The sequence below is a fragment of the Camelina sativa genome, chromosome 12, assembly GCF_000633955.1.
Source record: "Camelina sativa cultivar DH55 chromosome 12, Cs, whole genome shotgun sequence".
Taxonomy (NCBI): domain Eukaryota; kingdom Viridiplantae; phylum Streptophyta; class Magnoliopsida; order Brassicales; family Brassicaceae; genus Camelina; species Camelina sativa.
Window position 1 is genome coordinate 25,677,958 of NC_025696.1, and position 22,698 is coordinate 25,700,655.

A 22,698-nucleotide genomic window follows, 5' to 3' on the forward strand; every position below is an offset into this window, starting at 1 on the left:
CTCTCAAGGAAAGATTCCCTCTGGGTAAACTGGATTTGGACATATCTCATTTCAAAGGGATCCTTTTGGCTGGTTAAAGAAGGCTCAACTGCAGGGTCTTGGATGTGGAAGAAACTTCTCAAATACCGAGAAGTGGCTAAGACAATGTATAAGGTGGGGATAAATAATGGTGCTTCAGCCTCTTTCTGGTATGATGTCTGGTCGCCAATGGGTCGATTGATTGACATAGTGGGAACAAGAGGGTTCATAGACTTGGGGATTACGCAAGAGGCAACGGTCCAAGACGCATTGCTCACACACCGGACGAGACACCATCGTCTACCTATTTTGAATGATATTGAAGGTGCACTTCAGGCAACCCGTACCACACGACTGCCACATGCTCCAGATATTCCGCTATGGCGCTCTCAGTCTAACCGGTTCTCCAAGACCTTTTCCTCTCGGCACACTTGGCATAATATTCGCAGCCCACAAGCTTCTGTCGCCTGGTACAAAGGAGTCTGGTACACGTACTCCACCCCAAAGTACTCATTCCTACTCTGGCGTGCGATCCACAACCGGTTGGATACTGGTGATCGCATAAAACATTGGTCCTCGGGACAACAAGTAAACTGCGTTCTCTGCTCAGGCATGGAAGAAACAAGAGATCACCTGTTCTTTTCTTGTCCTTATGCCGCTGCCATTTGGAAAGATCTCACGCAACCTCTGCTTTCTGCTCACTACTCAACGGACTGGCGCTGCATGCTCCCACTGCTAACTTCTCCAGCTCTACCATTCCTTCAGTGATTCCTGCTCAAGTATGTCTTTCAAACAACTATCTATCATCTGTGGCGCGAGAGGAACGCTCGGCGACATGGCGAGACTCCCTCTCCACAAGCTCGGCTGATCTGGTACATTGACAAGAATGTACGCAACCATCTCAGCACGATTCTCGACATACATGACCCCCGCTACGAAGAAGGCCTGCAACTCTGGTGCAATAGTTTTTTCTGTAAAGCTACAACGAATTATAAAGCACCAAAACGAACAAGTGAAGTTCAAAGCCCAAGATAAAAAGTCAAAACCCTAGTGTTTCGAAGCCAACGAAGAAACATGATTCCCAAATCAAAAATTTGTATTAATGTTAAATATTCTCACATTAATTATTGAAATATTGTAGAATAGAATGTTAAGTTGTTTATTCCATATGGTAAAGTGTGGTATTTATACATGTACAAGTTGCCTAATACGATAGACTCGTATCTTTAGAGAATATATTGATACATATCCTAATACCCCCCCTCACGTTGGTATGTCGTAGTTGCGAATACCCAACGTGGACAAAAGATAATCAAACACCGGTCGAGGTAAAGACTTGGTAAGAAGATCGGCAACTTGATCATTTGTAGAAATATGTTCAGTAGAAATCAACTTGTCCTGGACTGCATCGCGAACCTGGTGACAGTCACGTTCAATGTGTTTGGTCCTCTCATGGAAGACAGGGTTGGCGGCAATGTGAATAGCAGCTTGACTGTCGCAGAACAAAGGAATAGGATGCTTGTGATCAACACCAAGAGTTGTCACCAAAGCCTTCAACCATTTGATCTCTTTGAGAGCAAAGGCCATTGAGCGATATTCAGCTTCGGCTGAGGAAGAAGACACAGTATCTTGTTTCTTGGTCCTCCACGAGATAGGCGAATCACCAAGATACATAATGTAGGCCGAGAGAGACCGTCATGTGCGTGGACAAGCACTATGATCAGCGTCACAATAGGCAGTAAGGGACAAAAGACTGTCAGACCGAAGAAAGATACCTTGTTCAGAGGAACCTTTGAGATAGCTGATGAGTCGTATAGCAGCTTCCCAATGAGCAACAAGAGGCGTTTTCATGAACTGTGAGAGAATATGAACAGCATAGCAGAGATCAAGACGCGTAATAGTGAGATAGATAAAGCGGCCAACAAGTCTGCGATACTGTTCGGGATTGTCAAAGACAGGAATAACAACCGAACCGAGTTTGTGACTCAACTCCATGGGGACAGCCGAAGTTTTGTAGGCAAGCATACCTGCTTCTTTAATAATATCTAGCGCATACTTGCGTTGAGAAGGCAGAAGCCATCCGGTCCACGCGCCACCTCTATACCAAGAAAATATTTTAACTTGCCAAGGTCTTTCATATGGAAACACTTGTGAAGTTGATCCTTAAAACAATTGATAGCAGCGAGATCATTGCCGTCAACGATGAAGTCGTCAACATAGACTAGAACGTGGATATAGGTAGAACCGTTCTTATAAGAGAACAAGGAGTAATCTTCATAGCTTTGAGTAAAACCAATGTTGCAAAGAGCGGAAGACAGTTTGGCGAACCAACAGCGAGGAGCCTGTTTAAGACTGTAACAACCCGTCCCGTGGAGCCCACTAGCCTCACTGCTAGCCGCCCCAACGGACCCCAAACGGGCCCTGCAGGGCATCGATCATTACCCATCACTGTGGTTATCCCAATCCACCAGTAGGTTATTGGTGTTCCAGGCGGTCCTCGAACCCTGGTCCCCACCCTTTAACAACCTTCCCACAGGACAAGCTGTCACCAATTGATCTGCAGGTCAATTGGTGACAGCTTGTCCTGTGGGAAGGTTGTTAAAGGGTGGAGACCAGGGTTTGAGGAACGCCTGGAGCACCAATAACCTACTGGTGGATTTGGATATCCACAGTGATGGATTAGGATTGATGCCCTGCAGGGCCAGCTTGGGGTCCATTGGGGCGGCTAGCAGTGAGGCTAGTGGGCTAGCAGTGAGGCTAGTGAGATCCACGGGACGAGTTGTTACAAAGACCGTATAAGGACTTACGCAAACGACAAACCTTGGTCATGTCAGAGCATTTAAAACCATGAGGCAGCTTCATGTACACTTCCTCTTCAAGATCACCATGAAGGAAGGCGTTATAAACATCCATCTAGTGAACTTCCCAGTCCTTTGCAGCAGCAACAGCCAAGAGAGAACGAACCGTTGTCATCTTGGCGACTGGAGCAAAAGTCTCCTTAAAATCTGTTCCCTCCTTTTGATGATTACCTTTTACAACAAGGCGAGCTTTATGGCGCTCAAGTGAACCTTTAGAGTTGAACTTGAGCTTGTAAACCCATTTGCAGTTAATAGCTCTCTTCCCCACCGGTAAGTCGGTTAAATCCCATGTATGATTGGCCTCAAGAGCATCGATTTCTTTCTGCATAGCTTCACACCATTCCTTGATCAGTACGACATCCTTGAAGTGTTTAGGTTCCGTACTGTCGAGTATGGCCGCGAGAAATGCAACGTGATTTGCTGAAAAACCAGCGTCATGTAGATAATCAGATAAGGGATATAGGACCTTACCAGAAACCGAGTTCGAGGAGTGTGACGTGGGGAGACCAGAGAAGAGAACGTGAGAAGTAGAGGGTATTGGGGGTACGACATAATCCTTGAGTAAGATGGAAGGTTTCTTAACACGATGCCCTTTACCAAGCAGTTCAGGAAGACCAGGGGAAGAAGATCTGGAGTCATCCGGATTAGAGGTAGTAGGAACCGTTTTAGCCGTAGGACTAATCAGTCGGTAAGGTGATGTAGAGGAGGAATTAGTGTCAACAACTGCTCTGGAGGTAGGATTAGGTTCAGGGACAGGAGGTATATATGAAGGTACCGTCTGGGAAGCAGTTTGTTCATGAGTAGAAGTAATGACAACCATAGACTGAGAAGAATCCAAGGTAGTAGGAGAGGACACCGGAGCCACTGGAGCAAACCAATCATCCTCTGCGACAACCAAAGGTGGAGACGGTAACGGAGGAGAAGGTTGAGATGGTGTCGCAAAATGGAAGACGTCCTCTTGAAATCGGACATCTCGGCTCACAAAAATCTGACCAGTGTCAAGATCATAAAGACGCCAAGCCTTCTTACCATGAGGGTAGCCAAGAAAGACGCATTTGCGGCTGCGAGACTTGAATTTATCTTTATCCCGATGACGAATGTGTGCATAACACAAACAACCAAATGTGCGGAGCATGTCATACGAAGGGCGTGTACCAAACAAAACTTCATATGGAGTTTTGCCTTTCAAAACAGAGGATGGTGTCCGATTAATGAGGTGAGTAGCGGTAAGGATGCTTTCCCCCCAAAACTTAATAGGGAGATTGCCTTGAAAGAGACAAGCGCGAGCCACATTTAAAATGTGACGATGTTTACGCTCCGCCCGACCGTTTTGTTGTGGAGTATACACACAGGATGTTTGGTGAAGAATACCGTGTTCTTGGAAGTAAGAAGTGAGACACATAAACTCGGTACCATTGTCACTACAGATTATGCATACATGTTTGGAGAATTATCGTTCGGTCATGGCACAGAAATTGCGTATGAGTTGAGAAACCTCAAACTTCGCAGACATAAGATATGTCCAAACGGAGCGTGAGTAATCATCGGCAAGAGTAAGAAACTAAACAGCACCGGTGGTAGATGGTGTTCGATATGGACCCCAGACATCGCAATGAACCAAACAAAAATATTCCATTGTTTTATTGATACTAATAGGAAAAGAATCACGTGTTTGTTTAGCACGAAAACATATTTCACAACTTGCAATCTTGCCAACATCATGCGGAGATTGGCTACATTCTGGTAATGAAAGTAAAACACTAGTAGAGGGATGTCCTAGTCTTTTATGCCACAAGGCTCCGAACGACGCTTGAACCGACGAAGCTGTGTGGACCCTAGCAGCGAGAACACTCGTAAAGTAATACACTCCCTCACGTTCTTCCCCCACCCCAATCAAAGTACTCAAAAAACGGTCCTGTAAGAAATACAAAGTGTCAGTGAATATCGCAATAGAACCCGTTTGTTTAAGCAGCTTAGATACATAAATCAAAGTGCAATCAAAGTCAGGAACATAGAGGACGTCGCAAAGCTTATAGGTGGAGTTTAGAGGAAGAACGCCTCGTTTGGTAGCGCGGGACGCTGTACCATCAGGTTTTGTGACAGAAGAGGGTATAATATCAACAACATCATGTAAGATAGAACAATCGCCTATCATATGATGCGAAGCACCAGTATCAAGAATCACATCAGTAAGACAAGTTTGATCTAGAGTTAAATCAATAACCCGAAGCACACTCAACCACTATCTAGTGGTGTCGTCGTAGCACTTCAGGATCGAATCCACATAGACCAAACGATACACTATGAAATTATATAGACCGAGTATAGCTAAAGCAATAAGAGGATTGTTTTTCAAGTAACTGAACAAAACAGAAAATAAATAAGAGTTTGTAAAATTAAGAGAAAGTATTGGGCGCAGGGAATCAATCAAGAGTTATGATCATGAAATTGGGTGATGGATTGGGATAGCTTTAGGAACCGTTCTTGAACTCGAATCTCAAATATAAAACTAACCTACTGTCGCAGTATTAGTCATCTATGCAAGGCATCAAATGAATCCTAAACCATTGTTTGAATCTAAACAATCCTAGTAAGCAATAAATTCTAGTTCGATTATGTTCACAAGGTGCCCCAACTTCAACTGTCGTTGGCTAAGGATCACCTTGCTCACCTATGTTCTTTTCAAGCAATTCAACAACACTTTTGATGTCTAGATGAATTTAACCTAAGATCATAAAATAGGTAGCTAATCTAGTTTAAGCAATAAGAACAACAATAGATGAAGAACACAATAGATCAATCCCGAATCTAACAACCTAAATCAGTGAATCATAAAACCCCTTTTGAAACCCGAAACCCAACAGAGAGACTACTCAGACATCGAAATCAAAGCACAGCAAATCAAGGATGAAGAAGTCATAATTAAATTGCAAGAGAAGATAATAGGGTTCAGAATTCTTCTCCAAAGGGTTAGAAAGGATAAGAGATCTTCTCCCAAGCTTACAAGTGCTCAAAACGGCATAGAATAAAAGTTGTTTTTCTAAAAGTCGGGCCCCGTGCTTAAATAATAAAATAAAACCCTAAAAAGTCGGTTTAAAACAAAAAAGGAAAAGTTGCGTCGGGGATGGGATTGGTCGATCTCGCGAGGATCAGTCGATCCGGAACGTATTTCTGCTCTCACTCCATCTGCCTTCTAGCTCGATCAGTCTTCAACCAATTTAGCTCCAGATACATATTTTCATCCCCAAAACTCTCAGATTCCTCCTAAAGTCACCTAGGACCTGTAAAGACTCACAGAAAACAAAAAGGACTCTAAAAGTACACTTGGACCTAAGAAAAGACTCAAAACAATCCTAAAAACTATAGTTAAAACCCTATAAAATACGGACACATCAATTCCCCCGGACTTGAATCTTTGCTTGTCCTCAAGCAAGAACAGACAAAAACTCAAGATTAGAGAAAATGTTTGAAAGTGGAAACTCACATTTTCTTGGGGATCTCTTCTTCGCACTCTTCATCACATCAAACTGAGAACTACTTTCTGTACTCTGCCCATGATTAGGATCAACACTCCCTACTCTGAACTCCACGGCCTTAGAGAACCTTCAGTCTCCCCATCGTTGTCTCTTTACATCAGATTAGTAAAAAGGTGCGGCCTTACCATGGGAGTATCGATCATTGAACTGTTGACTCCTTCAACCTCTTATCGCCCAAGACCTCCTCTTAAGCTCCCTTTCCTCTCTCTTTTCTCACTTCCAAAGGATTGATTTCTCCCTAATTTTCTAGGGTATCATTTTATTTTTTTTAATCAATCCTTTGCTCTTTTCTTACGGACAGGTTTCCATGAGTTCCGAAGGATGCACGGGTTTACGCACAACCCTTGGTTCACTTCTTTTATTACCTATATCCTCTCTTTCTCTTTTTGCTTCTCTCTTTTTTTTTTAGCTGAGTACTGAAGGGAAGAGAGAGGGGAAGCATACTTTGTGAGGAGATGCATGTCTTGTAAGGCTTGAAGGGAGGAATCTTGTCCAATGTATACCAAGCCCCAAGGTAAGAAATTAAATCCGGTTAAGTCTTGTCAAAGCTAGAGATAACTTCTGGTTCAACCTAGTGTTCTCCTTGGCGAGTGTCTTTTGGGGCGTGTTGAGACTGCTCATATTCATTCCAAGCTTCATTCCAAATCATAGGTACAAAAGTAATCATAAGAGTGTTAGTTCAAAGCAAAAGATTCCTAGAAATGATCATAGTTTCCCATTTTTTTTTAGACACGACAAACAGACTCAAATAAAAGAAAAATCAAAAGAAACAACTAAAGAAAACGACATTAGTAACTTGGAGACATCCCTCCCCCGGACTTACTTCACACCGTCCCGGTGTGAAAGCAAAGCTAAGGAAAAGAAACCTCCGACAAGAAAAATCAAAAGATAAAAATAATAATCCTAGAAAAGAAACAGAAAAGAAATAGGTAGCTACGGGTCAGGTCTGCTGAGATGGTGAGGACGTCGCGGAATGGTCAGACCCAAGAGGCTCAGTCGCTGCATCCTCCTCGTCTTCGGTATCGATGTGAGCTGCTGGAGGTGGTGCGAAGCAGGATGGTGCGAGACTCTGGAGCCAAGTAGCCAATCAAGTGAGCAACATATTGTTCTTCCGCTGTGTGTCGTAGACCCATCTCTCAAACTCGGTTCGAGCTGGCTCCTTAGGTGGTGCAGCAAGAAACTGGTTCACATCAAAAGGAGGAAATGGTGGAAACGGTTGAGACGACTGTGAAGGGGTACATGTCCCCGTGGGTTGTGGGCGGCTACGGGATCAGAGGGCTGCAGGCTCTCGCTCCTCTCCCAAAAGAACATCGTCAATATCCATAAGGATGTCAACAGGAGGATCAAAATCGATGTTCTTAACCTTGCGGAGGGAGGTGACGAAAGGCATAGGGATCAGTATATAACGAAGCTGACCGGTCTTGGTCTGGAAGCGATAGCAGAAGTTGTGTCTCACCAAAATGTCACTAGTAAACATGTACTTGAGGTCAAGCAACTTCCGCTGTGACACCATAGCGTGCGGAGGCAAAACAACGCCGCAATACTCGATGATAGGGGTCACCAAACTGCTGATGAGAACTCTTTTGTTCTTAGCATGAGCCATGTTCCTCCGAACCTGCTCAAACTACTTAGATAGCAGGAAGCCAAAGTTGACATCATGAGTTTGCTGGTACAGAGGGGAATCCGGAGCATGAAGGAACCTGCGAAGACCATGGAAAAACATCCACCACTCAGGTAACTGCAATGTGCTAGTCTCAGCCCTAGCATAAATTGTGTTACTCAGGAACTTCGCCGTGATTCGGAGGACGGGGTTGCGGATGCGAGACTGTCTGGCGCTCCGAGAAGCATATTGCCCAGCAGCAATAAGCTTCCAAATTTCTATCCTACTGTCGAGCTTCTCCATCGTGCACAATGTGTTTCTGGGGAAACCGAATATGTCACATATATCAAACATGGAGATGACATAGTGTTTCTTAAGTAGGAAGAAGCTGATCGAACACTGCTCGGCCATCATATCAGAGCCGCCTGACGAATCCACTTGCACAGTGGCAAGAAACTCTCTTGCAAGCCGATCATGCAAGTCCCATGCTTGCTCAGCGAAAGTACCAAATCCCATATTTTTCACCAACTCATCAACATCCGACAGCATACCCATCTTCTCAAAGAGCTCCCGATCAACGAAACAAGTTGGCTCCATCTTGCATTGTCCAAGTAGCTTCAAACCCTTAGTATCTTCATCACTCCAAACTCTCGTTGGCGGTTCTTCGGAAGGAGTGGCAGTCTCCTTACCGCTACGGCTTCATTTAGGCATTGTCTACAAAAGAGTAAATAGCCAACATATGAGAAATATCGAAGCAATCGAAAATTCCCTAAGCTAAATCAATCCATGTTACAAGCCTATGCCAAATTCAAGCTATTGCAACCTAAATCTAGCTCCAAGATTTATGTAGGACAATCAATCTCACTAATGCACTCATCAACGGTAAAGAAGAGGAGAGAATAGCATAAATCTCAAAAATCGAGAAGTGAAAACCTTGGAATCGCCGAAACCGAATATAAATTGGGAGAGGAAGTACTTACCTTGTTCGAATGATTGGCACAAAAATTGGGTTGGGTAAAGGATGAAAAATCAAGTTGAAGAAACCCAAAATTTGAATCAAACAAGAGAGGATTTGAGAGGAGAGGGAAATCGAGTTTGTGGACGGCAAGGAAGGAAGAAGAAAAGAAATTAGATTTTATGGGGTGTGAACACGGATCCGGTTTAACCCGGTTCAATTTAAGTTCATAAACCCGAAAACCAATTTTTTTTTTTTGCGTCCCTCGATTTTACTTACCTGGAACGGGGATTAGTCAATCGAGAATTGGATTAGCTGATCATGACCACCACGGAACGTCCCTTGAAAAGGGTTTAGCATCTTCTGCGTTTAGAACCTGTTCAAACAAAACTCACTAACAAACGTGATTCTCGAGTGACTCTGTAAAGAATACAAAAATAGCAAATTTCGTAAGAAAAGAAAAACAAAACCAAAAAGAGAAGGGTAAGCAAATGCATACCCTTTGGGTTGCCTCCCATTAGCGCTTGTTTATAGTCTCGAGCCTGACTTGTCTTACTGCCTAAACAGCTTGTGGTTCTTCCAGAGGGAGGGAAGTCTCAATCGGGTCATACTCCGCTAGGTACGGTTTAAGACGTTGGCCATTTACAGTGAATTCTTTGCCTTCTTGGTCCCAAAGTACAACAGCACCATAAGGCATGACTTCCTTGATTCGAAAAGGTCCGGACCAACGGGAACGCAGCTTCCCGGGAAATATCTTCAGCCTTGAGTTGAAAAGAAGGACCAAATCGTTCGCAGCAAAATCCCTGGGGATAATCTTCTTGTCGTGTAAGGCTTTGGTCCTTTCCTTGTATATCTTGGTGTTCTCATAAGCATCCATGCGGATCTCATCAAGCTCATTCAGCTGAATAAGGCGTCTTTCTGCTGCGGTCTTGACGTTGAAGTTCATCTGCTTGGTCGCCCATAAGGAATGATACTCAAACTCAACAGGCAAGTGACATGATTTCCCATAAACTAGCCGGAAAGTGGTGGTGCTGATGGGTGTTTTGTAAACAGTCCGATATGCCCATAGTGCTTCATCGAGTGTTAAGGACCAATCCTTTCTGGTTGAGTTGACTGTCTTCTCCAAGATGCTCTTGATTTCTCGATTAGATATCTCGACCTGCCCACTGGTCTGTGGATGGTAAGGGGTAGCAACCTTGTGTGTCACGCCATGTTTTCGCAAAAGGTTTGCAAAAAGCTTGTTGATAAAGTGAGTGCCCCCATCGCTTATTACCACCCTAGGAACACCAAACCGTGGAAACATTATGTGCTTGAACATCTTGAGTACCACCTTCGAATCATTAGTAGGACTTGCAACAACTTCAACCCATTTGGAAACGTAATCCACTGCAACAAGTATGTAAAGATTGCCATAAGAGGGTAGAAAAGGCCCCATGAAGTCGATTCCCTAACAGTCAAACACCTCAATCTCCAAGATAAAGTTTTGTGGCATCTCGTTCCGCTTGCTGATGTTCCCACGTCGCTGGCAAGAGTCGCATCGGGAGACAAAGTCGTGTGCAACTCGGAATAAAGTAGGCCACCAGAGGCCTGCTTGGAGCACCTTTGTCGCGGTTTTGAAAGTAGCGAAGTGTCCCGCGTAGCTAGAACCGTGGCAGTGAAAAAGAATTCCTTGGACTTCCGATTCTGGAACACATCTCCTAAAGAGGCCATCAGCATAATGCTTGTAAAGAAAAGGCTCATCCCAGAAGTAGCGTTGCACATCTCTGAGGAACTTCTTCTTAGCATATCCAGTGAAGTTCGGAGGTTCTTCTACAGCACACAAATAGTTTGCGATATCGGCATACCATGGCGAATCGTTAACTGTCTGTTGAAGTACCTTAACATCGGCTTTCTCTTTGTAGCAGTCGATGAAGGCTGCAACCACATACACATTCTCCTCAGGGATTCGGTCATTATGGGGATCTCTTCATCGATTCTCAGCCGAGAAAGGTGGTCTGCAACCCCATTCTCAATCCTCTTTTTGTCCCTTATCTCAAGATCGAACTCTTGCAGTAGTAGTATCCATCGCAGCAATCTCGGTTTAGCATATTTCTTAGTTAACAAGTAGCGCAGTGCGGCGTGATCTGTGTGCACAATAACCTTGGATCCGACCAGATAGGACATGAACTTTTCAAAGGCAAAGACTATGGCGAGTAATTCCTTTTCCGTTGTGGCGTACTTGGTCTGTGTCCCATCGAGTGTCCTGCTAGCTTAGTAAACAACATGCAACTTACCATCCTTGCGTTGTCCTAAAACCGCTCCCACAGCAAAATCACTTGCATCGCACATAACTTCGAATGGTAGATCCCGATCAGGTGGTTGGACTATTGGAGCCGAGATCAGTGCTTGTTTGATTGTTAGGAAGGCCTCCAAACAATCTGCAGTAAACTCAAAAGAGATTTCCTTGCATAGTAGCTGGGTGAGTGGTCTGGCTATCTTGGAAAAATCCTTTATGAACCTTCGATAAAACCCAGCATGGCCAAGGAAATTGCGAATGTCTTTAACTGTTTTCGGAGGTTGCAGACTGGACATGACCTCTATCTTGGCTTTGTCGACTTCTATCCTTCTCTCAGAAATTCGATGGCCAAGAAAAATCCCATTGGTGACCATGAAATGGCATTTCTCCCAATTCAGCACAAGTTGTTTATCCACACAGCGTTGAAGCACTTTGCACAAGTTGGATAAACAGGAGGAGAAGGATGAGCCATACACCGAAAAATCATCCATAAATACTTCCATAATTTCCTCAATCAAGTCGGAGAAGATCGACATCATGCAGCGCTGGAAGGTGGCTGGGGCATTGCACAACCCAAAAGGCATTCGTCGGTAAGCGAATGTGCCATAGGGGCAAGTGAAAGTGGTCTTCTCCTGATCATCCAGGTGAATCGGAATTTGGAAGAAACCAGAGTAACCATCCAAGAAGCAGTAGTAAGGGTGGTTCACTAAACGCTCAAGCATTTGGTCAATGAATAGAAGAGGGAAGTGGTCCTTCCTTGTGGCTGCATTGAACTTGCGGTAGTCGATACACATGCGATGCCCTGTTAGTGTCCTGGTGGGGATCAACTCGTTTTTCTCATTTGCAACTACTGTCACCCCTCTTTTCTTTGGCACTACATGGACTGGGCTCACCCAAGTGCTGTCAGAGATTGGGAAAATCACTCCGGCTCCCAACAGTTTAAGGATCTCCTTCTTCACCATTTCCTTGAGGTTCGAATTTAGCCTCCTTTGGTGTTCGATGGAAGACTTAGATGGATCTTCAAGGTGAATCCGATGTGAGCACAACTCCGGTGATATACCTGAAATGTCATCTAAGGAATAGCCCAAAGCCTTCCTATATTTCCTTAACTCGCAGAGCAAGAGTGCGGTTTCAACATTGTTCAGGTTAGAGTTAATGATAACCGGATATGTGGAGTTAGGTCCCAGATAAGCGTACCTTAGCCCTTCAGGGAGTGGCTTTAAGTCCAACTTTGGAGCTTTGAGTTCACTCCAATCCTCCTGATTCGATTTTCTCCCAGGGCAAGTTTCGGGATCAGCTGATCTGTCGCCTGGAATGGTCAATACATTGCCCTTAAAGGATGCTTCCACAGGAGGAGTTGCATCAGTCAGTCCAGTTTCCGAATCAGTCAGTCCAGGTTGCAGATAGATGAATAGGACTTCATGTTTCAGAACTGCTGCAGCATCGAGTGTCCTGGCCAAATCCTTAGTCTCCTCAGACAGATATCCCAGCTCTGGTTCCTTCTTTGTCAATGCGACAGCCAGATGATCCCTTGTACATACCTCATCATAAAGCTCATCAGCTATTTCGCCTATTGTATCAACCCAAAAGGTTTGACCATCGATTGTAGGTTTCTTAGCTGCTTTCTCTAGGTTGAATCTCAAAATTAGATCATCCATGTGCAAATCGATCTTTCCCTCTTTAACGTTTATCATCGCACCAGCCGTGGCCTAGAAGGGTCTTCCAAGTAGGATTGGTTCTTGGGATTCCTCATCAAGTTTCAAACGATGAAATCTGTAGGGATGTAGCAGTTACCAATTTGCACTGGCAAGTTCTCCAATACCCCTTCTCGACGTTGGAACGATCAGCAAGGATGAGGGTGACTTGGGTCGGTTTAAAGCTGTAGAGGCCAAGTCGCGTGGCAACGCTGAGTGGCATAAGGCTCACGCTCGCTCCTAAATCGTAGAGACATTTGTTGAATTTGAGATCTCCTATCGTGCAAGGTAGAGTAAATGGTCCTGGATCCCCACATTTTTTAGGCATTCGATTTTGGAGCATAGAACTGCACTCTTGTGTGAGGTACATCACTCCCTTCTCCAGACTGAGCTTGTCTGTTAGAATCTCTTCCATATACTTCTTATGAGCTGGAACCATCCTTACTGCTTCGATGAAAGGGAGTCTAACCTGAAGCTCTCCTACTACTGACTTCAGCTTCTCATACTTTCGCTCTTGAATCTTTGACTTGCGGCAAGTAGGGAAAGGTAGTCTGGGTGCATAGGGTTGCTGTGGTCCGCTGGGTTGTTTTTCTTCAGGAACTGTTGGTCCATGTTTTACCACATCATCAGGAATGTTGTTGAGAACTTTTTCATGGTTGCCTTCATGATTTTGTGTTTTAGACTGGTCAGTCTCACCGCTGGATTGGTCATTCCCTGCTTTCTGTTGCGGTTCCGGAAGCTCCTTGCCGCTTCAAGGGTGACGGCATTCACATATTCTTTTGGATTAGCCTCGTTCTTCCCTGGAAGTATCCCTGGAGGTGCTTTGACTCTAGCCGCGGATTGTGCCACTTGGTTCTCCAACACTCTCATGTGAGAATTTAACGATTCAATTCTCCCATTCAGCTCAGAGTACATGTTGTCGATCTTGACAGTCACCTTAGTGGCGTTTTTCTTCTGGTTCTCCATCAGAGCATGCATAATCTGTTCCAGTTTGCTCTCCTGTGAGACTGCTGCCTGCTGTGCAACCGGTTGATACCCTTGCGCGAAGTTGTTGACCTGAGGTTTCTGTTGAAAATTCGATCCACCAAAACCTGTACCCTTGTTCTGGAATCCATGTGCAAAGTTGCTCTGTTGAGGTCGCGGTGGGTAGACCTGATCCTGGAGGTTCTCGACATTGTTGCTCCTGTAGGACAGAATAGGATGATTCCTAAAATTCTGGTTAAAACCTCGATTTTGGAAGTTCCCTTGTCCTCCCATATCCCCCAGCTTGTTCCTCGCACATGTTAACCCCTTGGTGCTCCCTTTTCAGCAGGAGATTCACCTTGGCCGTGAGATCTTTAATAGCATCAGTCTCGACCGCATTGACCCGAACCGTACAGTCATAGTCAGTGCCGTGATTGCTATTGCTGGCCGCAATGTTCTCTATAAGTGCATTGGCTTCGATTGCGGTGTTGGTGGAGAAATCTCCCTAGCTGGCTGTGTCCAATGCCATTTGATACTTCTGTTCGATGCCCCCATAGAAAATATTCATTAGATTCTCTTGAGTGTAACCGTGGTGAGGGCAATCGCGAAGATATTCCTTGAACCTTTCCCATGCTTCACAAAATGATTCCATGCCTCCTTGCGAGAATGTAGTGATCTTGCTTCGCAGCTTGGCTGAGCGTGACTTGGTGTAGAAGTGATTCAAGAAAGCAGCTCTACATTGCGCCCAAGTGGTGAGTGATCCAGCATCCAACAAGTTCAGCCATCTAAGTGCTTTATCCGCCAAAGAGAATTGGAACAGAGTCAGCATTCGATAGTCATAGGGTCACTACAAGAAAACCTGCATTTAGCGACTACCAGTTGTGACTCTTTGTTCAGTCGCAAAAAATAGCAACCACTTAGCGATTGAGTTACGACTGTTTCCCGACTAAATGTAAAGAAGAAGCAAAACAGTCGCAAATTTACGACGGAAACATTATAGTCGCAAAACAATCGCATTTTGAGACTGTTCAGTGACAATAATTTGTAAAACACAAAGAGTCACAAATTAGCAACGATTTTGCAACGTATACTCGGGTCACAAGTTTATTTATCGATAACTTGCTAACTCCTATTTTTTGCGACGAAGTTGCTACGACATGTGCGACTTATTTGCAACTTCTTTTGCGACTGTTTAGCGACTAACACCTGAATTAGCTACTGGTTTGCGACTTTTTAGCAACTCTCGATTTGTTGAATTTGAAATTTCACATTAGAGAAATGTTAACATGTTTCTATACACATTTTCACTTTAAATTGATCAATATCAGTCATATAAACTTTGTCAAAGCTTTCCGTTTTAGTATTTAGACACAAACATTTCATAATATCTAAATCATTGTAAAGAATATACATGTTATTTCATAAGAAGGTTTAGGATTCTATAAAAATTGCAAAACAAAGATATAAAAACAATATTTAAAGGTCATAAACTATTCCATATACACTATAAGACAATCATGAGTCCATATTGTTGATTGATATCAATAGAATTGTGCAAAAATTATAGATTCCAAAAATTTGTATTGTGACCAAAGTCGGAGAGTCACAAAAGGGTAACACATTGCGACTAACTTGTTACTAACTTTGGGACTCTTGATTTTTGCGACTATCTTGCTACTGAATTTGCGACGATTTCGCTACCCTTCTGTGACCATTGTGTTACTAAGTTTAACCATTTTATTATTTTTGCCAAGGTTTAGGCGCGTAATATTCCCCCTTTTTTTTTTATGTGTCTCTTTTGCGACCACTTTGCGACTCCTCTTCGTTAATTACTAGGCAAATTTTTTAGTATGTGTGTCTCTTTTGCGACCTCTTTGCGACTCCTCTTCGTTAATTACTAGGCAAAGAACACAACAAATTCTCTTGTTTCTCTCTTTCTATTTTGACAAAGTTTCGAAAACCTTTCAACTCTCTCTTCTTTCTCCTCTCGAATCTCTCCTCTTCCTCTCAATTGATCAAATCTCGCCTCTTCTTCTCTCAAATCTCTCCTCTTTCTAAACTCTCTCTAAAGGCTGGTAGGGGTCGCGGAGGCAAATCAGCTGGAGGTGGTAGGGGTCGCGGAGCCAGATCCGCTGGAGGTGTTAGGGTTTATAATGGTGCGACTAATCCCAGTTCTGCCGCCGTTAATCAGGCCTCCAATGGTGCGAGGGAACCCATTGGAGCCGCAGTTAATCAGGCCTCCAATGGTGCGACTTCACGCGGAGGTCGAAGTGGTGTCGGAACGTCGTCTCACTCCTCGAATCCATCAGGCTCTCAGTCCGTGAGTAATTCGTATAGAACTATGCCGTCCCAGTTTCCGCCGAGGACACAACAATCGCCTCCTGCTTCTCAACCACTGCGGGTTGCTTCTCCACCACTTCGGGTTGTTTCTCCCCCACCGCGGGTTGGTTCCCAACAACCGCGGGTTGGTTCTCAAGCACCGGTTCTTGCTCCTCAACCACCGCCTCCTCTTCCTCCACTTATACAAGAACAAGAAGAGGATTACGAAGAAGTAAACCCTAATCCCAATCATGCCGAAGAAGAAAACCCTATTCCTAATCCTGCCGAACAAGACTACCAAGGTTTGTTAGATGCAATGCTAGCTCTTCCAGGCCGACAACATCTCCCAGTTCTGTCTGTCGATCCCATCCCCGACGTTGAGACTCTATGGTAATTTCTCTTAGAGTTAGGTTGAGTTAGAGGTTGTGTTTTTTGCTCTTAGAGTTAGGTTGAGTTAGAGGTTGTGTTTTATTGTTTGGTAGGTTGAGATTGACTGTTTGTTTTGAGATTGAGATTGTTTGTTTTGTTGATTAAGTTGAGATTGAGATTGTTTGTTTTGTTTTGCAATTGAGATTGAGATTGTTCTCTTTGCTCTTAGTGGTAGGTTGAGATTGATTGTTTTGTTCATTAAGTAGAGGTTGTGTTTGATTGTTTCGATAATACTGATTGTGTTACTTTGTATTGGTTAAGACTGATTGTGTTTGTTTTGTGACAGGTTTAACAGACACAAAGGAAAGATTTCTCGCGTGATCTCTGGAATATTTAGAAGGAAATTCGATGGTCCTTACTACAGCTGGAAGGTTACTCCTAAACACATTCAAGAGAGATATTTCAGGACATTTGCGGTAATGTCTTATAGCTTTCAAAGTTTTATTATCTCTCATAACTGACTTAGTATCATCACTAACTTAACTCAATTGTAATATGTAGCGGAAGTTCTATTGGGATACTGGGATTACTGAGCTTGTTAGAGAGGGGTTCTTAAAGATAGCCAAGAAGCGAATGAAAGGCATTGTTAGTCAAGCTAAAAGCAGTGGTAAACAACCTGTTTGGATCACCAGTGCAGAACTGTGGGCTGAGATGTGTGATCATTGGAACGAACCTGATGTAATGGAGAGGAGCTCAAATGCCTCGCAGTGCAGAAACTCCGATCGTGGTGGTCTTGGAGTCCACAAACACCTTGCCGGTCAGAAATCATATGTGCAAGTTCATCAAGAAATGGTAATTTAACATTGCTTCCATGATATAACACCCTAAACACCTTGCTTCCATGATTATAACACTCTAAACACCTTGTTTCCATGATTTTAACATTTAACAATTTCTTTGTAGGAAGAAGAGTTGGGCCGTCCGGTATCATTTGCTGAAGTGTTCATGAAGACACATACTCGAGCTGACGGATCGTTTGTTGATCAAAAAGCTAAACAAGTAGCTGAGACTTATGAGAAAACATTAGAGGAGAGACTGTGTGAAGTGGACGATGATGGTCCAGAAAATTCAGTGAATTCTTCTGAACGTTCAACTCATCATACTCTCAGCATTGATGAAAGAATGATATCTTTCTTAAGGTAACTCCTTAGTTTCTTTATTTTGATGAGTGTGTATGATTATTCTTCATGATAACTTTCTAACCTTGATGTTTCTAACCTTGATGTTTTTCTTTGTTTTAGTGTACTCAAACAGATGAGAAGGGAAACCTTTTTGGTCTTGGATCTCTTGTTGAGACAGTAAGGAAAGGGAAAAGGAAGGAAAGCTATGCAGAATCTTCTCAACCATCACTTCTCGAGCTTCATGAAGAACTTCGCAAGAAGATAGCTCATCTAGATGCTGAGAATGCCCGACGTGAGAAGGAGCATCAAGAGCTTCTCATCTACGTGAAAGAGAAAGATCCAGCATATGATACTATTATTGCTTCCTTGCGACCAAGAGTACCAACAACAACACCAGCAACCACACCTGAAGACAACATACCACCAGCCACCGTGTCAGGTACTCACCAGCCACCAAGTTAGACACAACACCAGCCACCACATCCCCTTTCTCCACTTACTCCAAGTTATAAACATTGTCTTTTTATCTAAAAAAACATGAATTGCTTGTTTGAGACATTTATTTGTTTTTGCTTTAGGATGATATTTTTGGTTAATACAATGATTATGCTAATCTTTATGTTTAATGAATGATTTTGATATCTTTTGTGGTAATTTGGTTTTCAATTGTAATTTATTGTGATTCATACCAAATTTGATAGATAAAACAGGTTTATTATATGCTAAAATCTCACCAATTTGCGACCAAATTTATTTCTATGAAATTATCAGACTAGTGGCAAAATGGTTACTAACAAACGAGGACTATTTTGCGACGACAGAAAGGAGTCTGAAAATGGTCGAACAACTTAATCACTAACTTGCGACTGAACTGTAACTACGTTTACGACCGAAGCTTCCTAATATAGATAGTCTGTAAAGAGTCGCTTATTAGCGACTATATTAGAGCAGTCATAATTCTGTCGTAAAATTGCGACCATTTTANTGAACTCAAATCTCAAATATAAAACTAACCTACTGTCGCAGTATTAGTTATCTATGCAAGGCNTAGTCGCAAAGTAGGTTTTTGCGACGGTTTAGCGACGATTGTTGGTGTCGCTAAACACATGTTTTCTTGTAGTGGGTACACCATTGGACCTCGTCGTACTGGTCAGCCTCTCAAAAGCTTCAATGTGATCTAGAGGACTCTCTGATGGCAAACCGTGGAACACGCGGTTCTGAACCATATTGATTAGGCTATACTTAATCTAATAGTCTTGCCTTGCAGGAGCGGGAGGTTGCATCGCAGATCGATTCGCAAACAACCTATTCTGAGCATCTTCATCCCTCAAGGTGGCTTGCCTCGGAGGTGGGTTCAGTTCAGCTTGCTCTTGCTGGTTCTGCCTCTGCTGTTGTTGGATGATGACGAGCTGAGGGTTGGGCGGATTAGCCCTTGTGTTCTCTCCGTCAGCCATAGAATTGGTCTGTGCTTTTGCTCTTCGATTCTCCTGTTCGAGCTGTGCTAATTCCTTGTTCCCTAGTATGCGCAGATCAGTTTTCTTGCTGCTCCTTGTAAGCATACACCTGAAACAAAGAAATAAAGTTGGAAGAACTTATTAGTAACTAGAATAAAGAAACCTTAGACTAAACGTGAATCTAAAATTTCAAAGGCAACGTTTTGGTCCTTGGCAACGGTGCCAAATTGATCTAGAGTTGAATCAATAACCCGAAGCACACTCAACCACGATCTAGTGGTGTCGTCGTAGCACTTCAGGGTCGAATCCACAGAGAAAAAACGATACACTGTGAAATTATATAGACCGAGTATAGCTAAAGCAATAAGAGGATTGTTTTTCAAGTAACTGAACAAAACAGAAAATAAATAAGAGTTTGTAAAATTAAGAGAAAGTATTGGGCGCAGGGAATCAGTCAAGAGTTATGATCACGAAATTGGGTGATGGATTGGGATAGCTTTAGGAACCGTTCTTGAACTCAAATCTCAAATATAAAACTAACCTACTGTCGCAGTATTAGTTATCTATGCAAGGCATTGAATGAATCCTAAACCGTCGTTTGAATCTAAACAATCCTAGCAAGCATAAAATTCTAGTTCGATTATGTTCACAAGGTGCCCCAACTTCAACTGTCGTTGGCTAAGGATCACCTTGCTCACCTATGTTCTTTTCAAACAATTCAACAACACTTTTGATGCCTAGATGAATTTAACCTAAGATCATAAACTAGGTAGTTAATCTAGTTTAAGCAATAAGAACAACAATAGATGAAGAACACAATAGATCAATCCCGAATCTAACAACCTAAATCAGTGAATCATAAAACCCCTTTGAAACCCGAAACCCAACAGAGAGACTACTCAGACATCAAAATCAAAGCACAGCAAATCAAGGATGAAGAAGTCATAATTAAATTGCAAGAGAAGATAATAGGGTTCAGAATTCTTCTCCAAAGGGTTAGAAAGGATAAGAGATCTTCTTCCAAGCTTACAAGTGCTCAAAACAGCGTAGAATAAAAGTTGTTTTTCTAAAAGTCGGGCCCCGTGCTTAAATAATAAAATAAAACCCTAAAAAGTCGGTTTAAAACGAAAAAGAAAAAGTTGCATCGGGGATGGGATTGGTCGATCTCGCGAGGATCAGTAGATCCGGAACGTATTTCTGCTCTCACTCCATCTGCCTTCTATCTCGATCAGTCTTCAACCAATTTAGCTCCAGAAACATATTTTCATCCCCAAAACGCTCAGATTCCTCCTAAAGTCACCTAGGACCTGTAAAGACTCACAAAAAACAAAAAGGACTCTAAAAGCACACTTGGACCTAAGAAAAGACTCAAAACAATCCTAAAAACTATTGTTAAAACCCTATAAAAACGGACACATCAAAGTTTTACCCGATAACCGTCCAGAAGACACATTAGGACGCTGAGCTTGGAGAAGCGAGATCAGTTGAGAAATCTGATCGGTAATGATTGTAGAGGAAGATGCAGCTTGCGCACTGTGAACACATCCACGACCCTAACTAGTGCCTCTGCTCGAACGTCCGCCACGTTTAACTGACTTGTTGTCGAACCGAGAGGAAGAGTCTCGTGTTTCAGCGGTGGAGCGAGTAGTACCCTTTTGTTCATAGTACCAGTCGGGAAAACCGTGAAGTAAGAAGCATTCACTAACATCATGACCCTGGCGATGACAATGAGTGCATTGACGATCATGAGTTTTAGGAACCGAGACAGCAGCAACCTTGGATGGTTGCTCGGTATGAACAGAAGAACCAATTGCTTCCGGTTTTGTTGTTTCTTTGAGGCGTGCGACATCGAGGTTTTGTTCTTCACGTATCACCCTTGAGTAAACTTGGTTGAGAGACGGTAAGGGATCCTCATCAGTAATTTTAGAGCGTATGTGAGAGAAACGAGGAAGATCAAGACCAAAGAGGAATTGATGAATTTGGTCATCTTCACGTTCTTTAGCTGCATCAGGTGCAGCCTCACAACGACAAACCCTGCTGGATTTGTAATTTTGGAGTTCCTCCCATAGTTTGGAGAGACGTTCATAATATTCAAGGACTGGTTGACCATCTTGTTTGCACAAAGCGATCTCATCCTTGAGAACTTGCTTGCAGACTCCGTTTCCAACAGAGAAACAAACACGGAGGCTCTCCCACAAGGTGGAAGCCTCAGAGATAAAAGAGACTGTAGATCGGATGCGAGGATCAATGGATGTACGAATCCAACCAACAATCATGGAGTTCGCCGCGAGCCACTGAGCAAGTTCTGGATTTGCAGCTGGTTTAGGAGTCGAGCCATTAATAAACCCAAGTTTCTGCTTCGCCTGCAGAGAGTTGCGAAGTTCGGTGGCCCATTCAGGATAGTTGTCTTCCTTCAATACCACCAAGGAGATGAGAGAACCAGGGTTGTCGGAGCTGCTGAGCGAGTAGGGGTTAGTTACCGTGGTTGTCACGGCAAGTTGACTTGTAGTAGAGGAATCCATGGTTCCCGACATCGGACAAGTGGTTAAAGAAGGTAGAATATAGAAGACAATAGAAGAAAGCGGCAGTCACAAACTAAGTGACGGCGGCGTGAGAAAGAAAAAAACTAGGTCAGAATCTTCTGCTCTGATACCATGAAATATTGTAGAATAGAATGTTAAGTTGTTTATTCCATATGGTAAAGTGTGGTATTTATACATGTACAAGTTGTCTAATACGATAGAGTTGTATCTTTAGAGAATATATTGATACATATCCTAATAATTAGTTTCTCTTATAACGCAAAAATTAAATCAAGTTTTTTTGGATAAATATGTGAATTTTCATTAAATGAGCAGATGAACTTTGCATCTACATTAACATTTTTTAAGTACATTTTAAAGAAAATCTTTGTTTTAGTAAATATTTACAATGAAATTATTATATTTATGTATCCACCCTATTGGCTCATATGAGCTAATCTTTTGTTGACAAAAAAAAAAAAATTATGTATCTAAACAACTTTACAATTAATTCCCAATACTATCCATATAACTAAACATAACTAAAATATTTTAACATTAATTGTAAAATTATCCATATAATCTTCAACAATTAATTATATTGATATTTAAAATATTTTGTTCAGATTTAAAGTATATTTTTCCTATCAACTTTGTTTAATTTATTTTTTTAATTCCTTAAATCATCATATAATACAAAACAGACATATATTACTTACTTGATGGAAAATACTGTATCTTCAATTCCCACATCAGCTGAAATGTTTAGACAATGATTCAAAATTATATTATATATAATTAGACTGAATCTTAATCTAAATGAGCATGAAGCTTAATTTACAAAAATCCAAATTGAATAAATTTGTATATGGCTTAATTTAATTTTGAAGTTAAATGTTTAATTTTATCATATATATTAAATTTTAAACCTTAAGTTATTATAATTGATATATC

General features: G+C 42.5%; 2 protein-coding genes across 2 annotated transcripts; both read right to left on the minus strand.

Moving 5' to 3' along the window:
* Positions 12,995-14,193, minus strand: LOC104733843. The gene is made up of 2 exons (XM_010453383.1): positions 13,620-14,193; positions 12,995-13,536 (listed from the first exon to the last, which is right to left on the minus strand). Exons 1-2 carry the CDS (start codon positions 14,191-14,193, stop codon positions 12,995-12,997), a joined length of 1,116 nt encoding a protein of 371 aa, XP_010451685.1.
* Positions 19,016-21,744, minus strand: LOC104733844. The gene is made up of 2 exons (XM_010453384.1): positions 20,819-21,744; positions 19,016-19,331 (listed from the first exon to the last, which is right to left on the minus strand). The coding sequence occupies exons 1-2, from the start codon at positions 21,742-21,744 to the stop codon at positions 19,016-19,018; spliced, it is 1,242 nt and encodes a 413-aa protein (XP_010451686.1).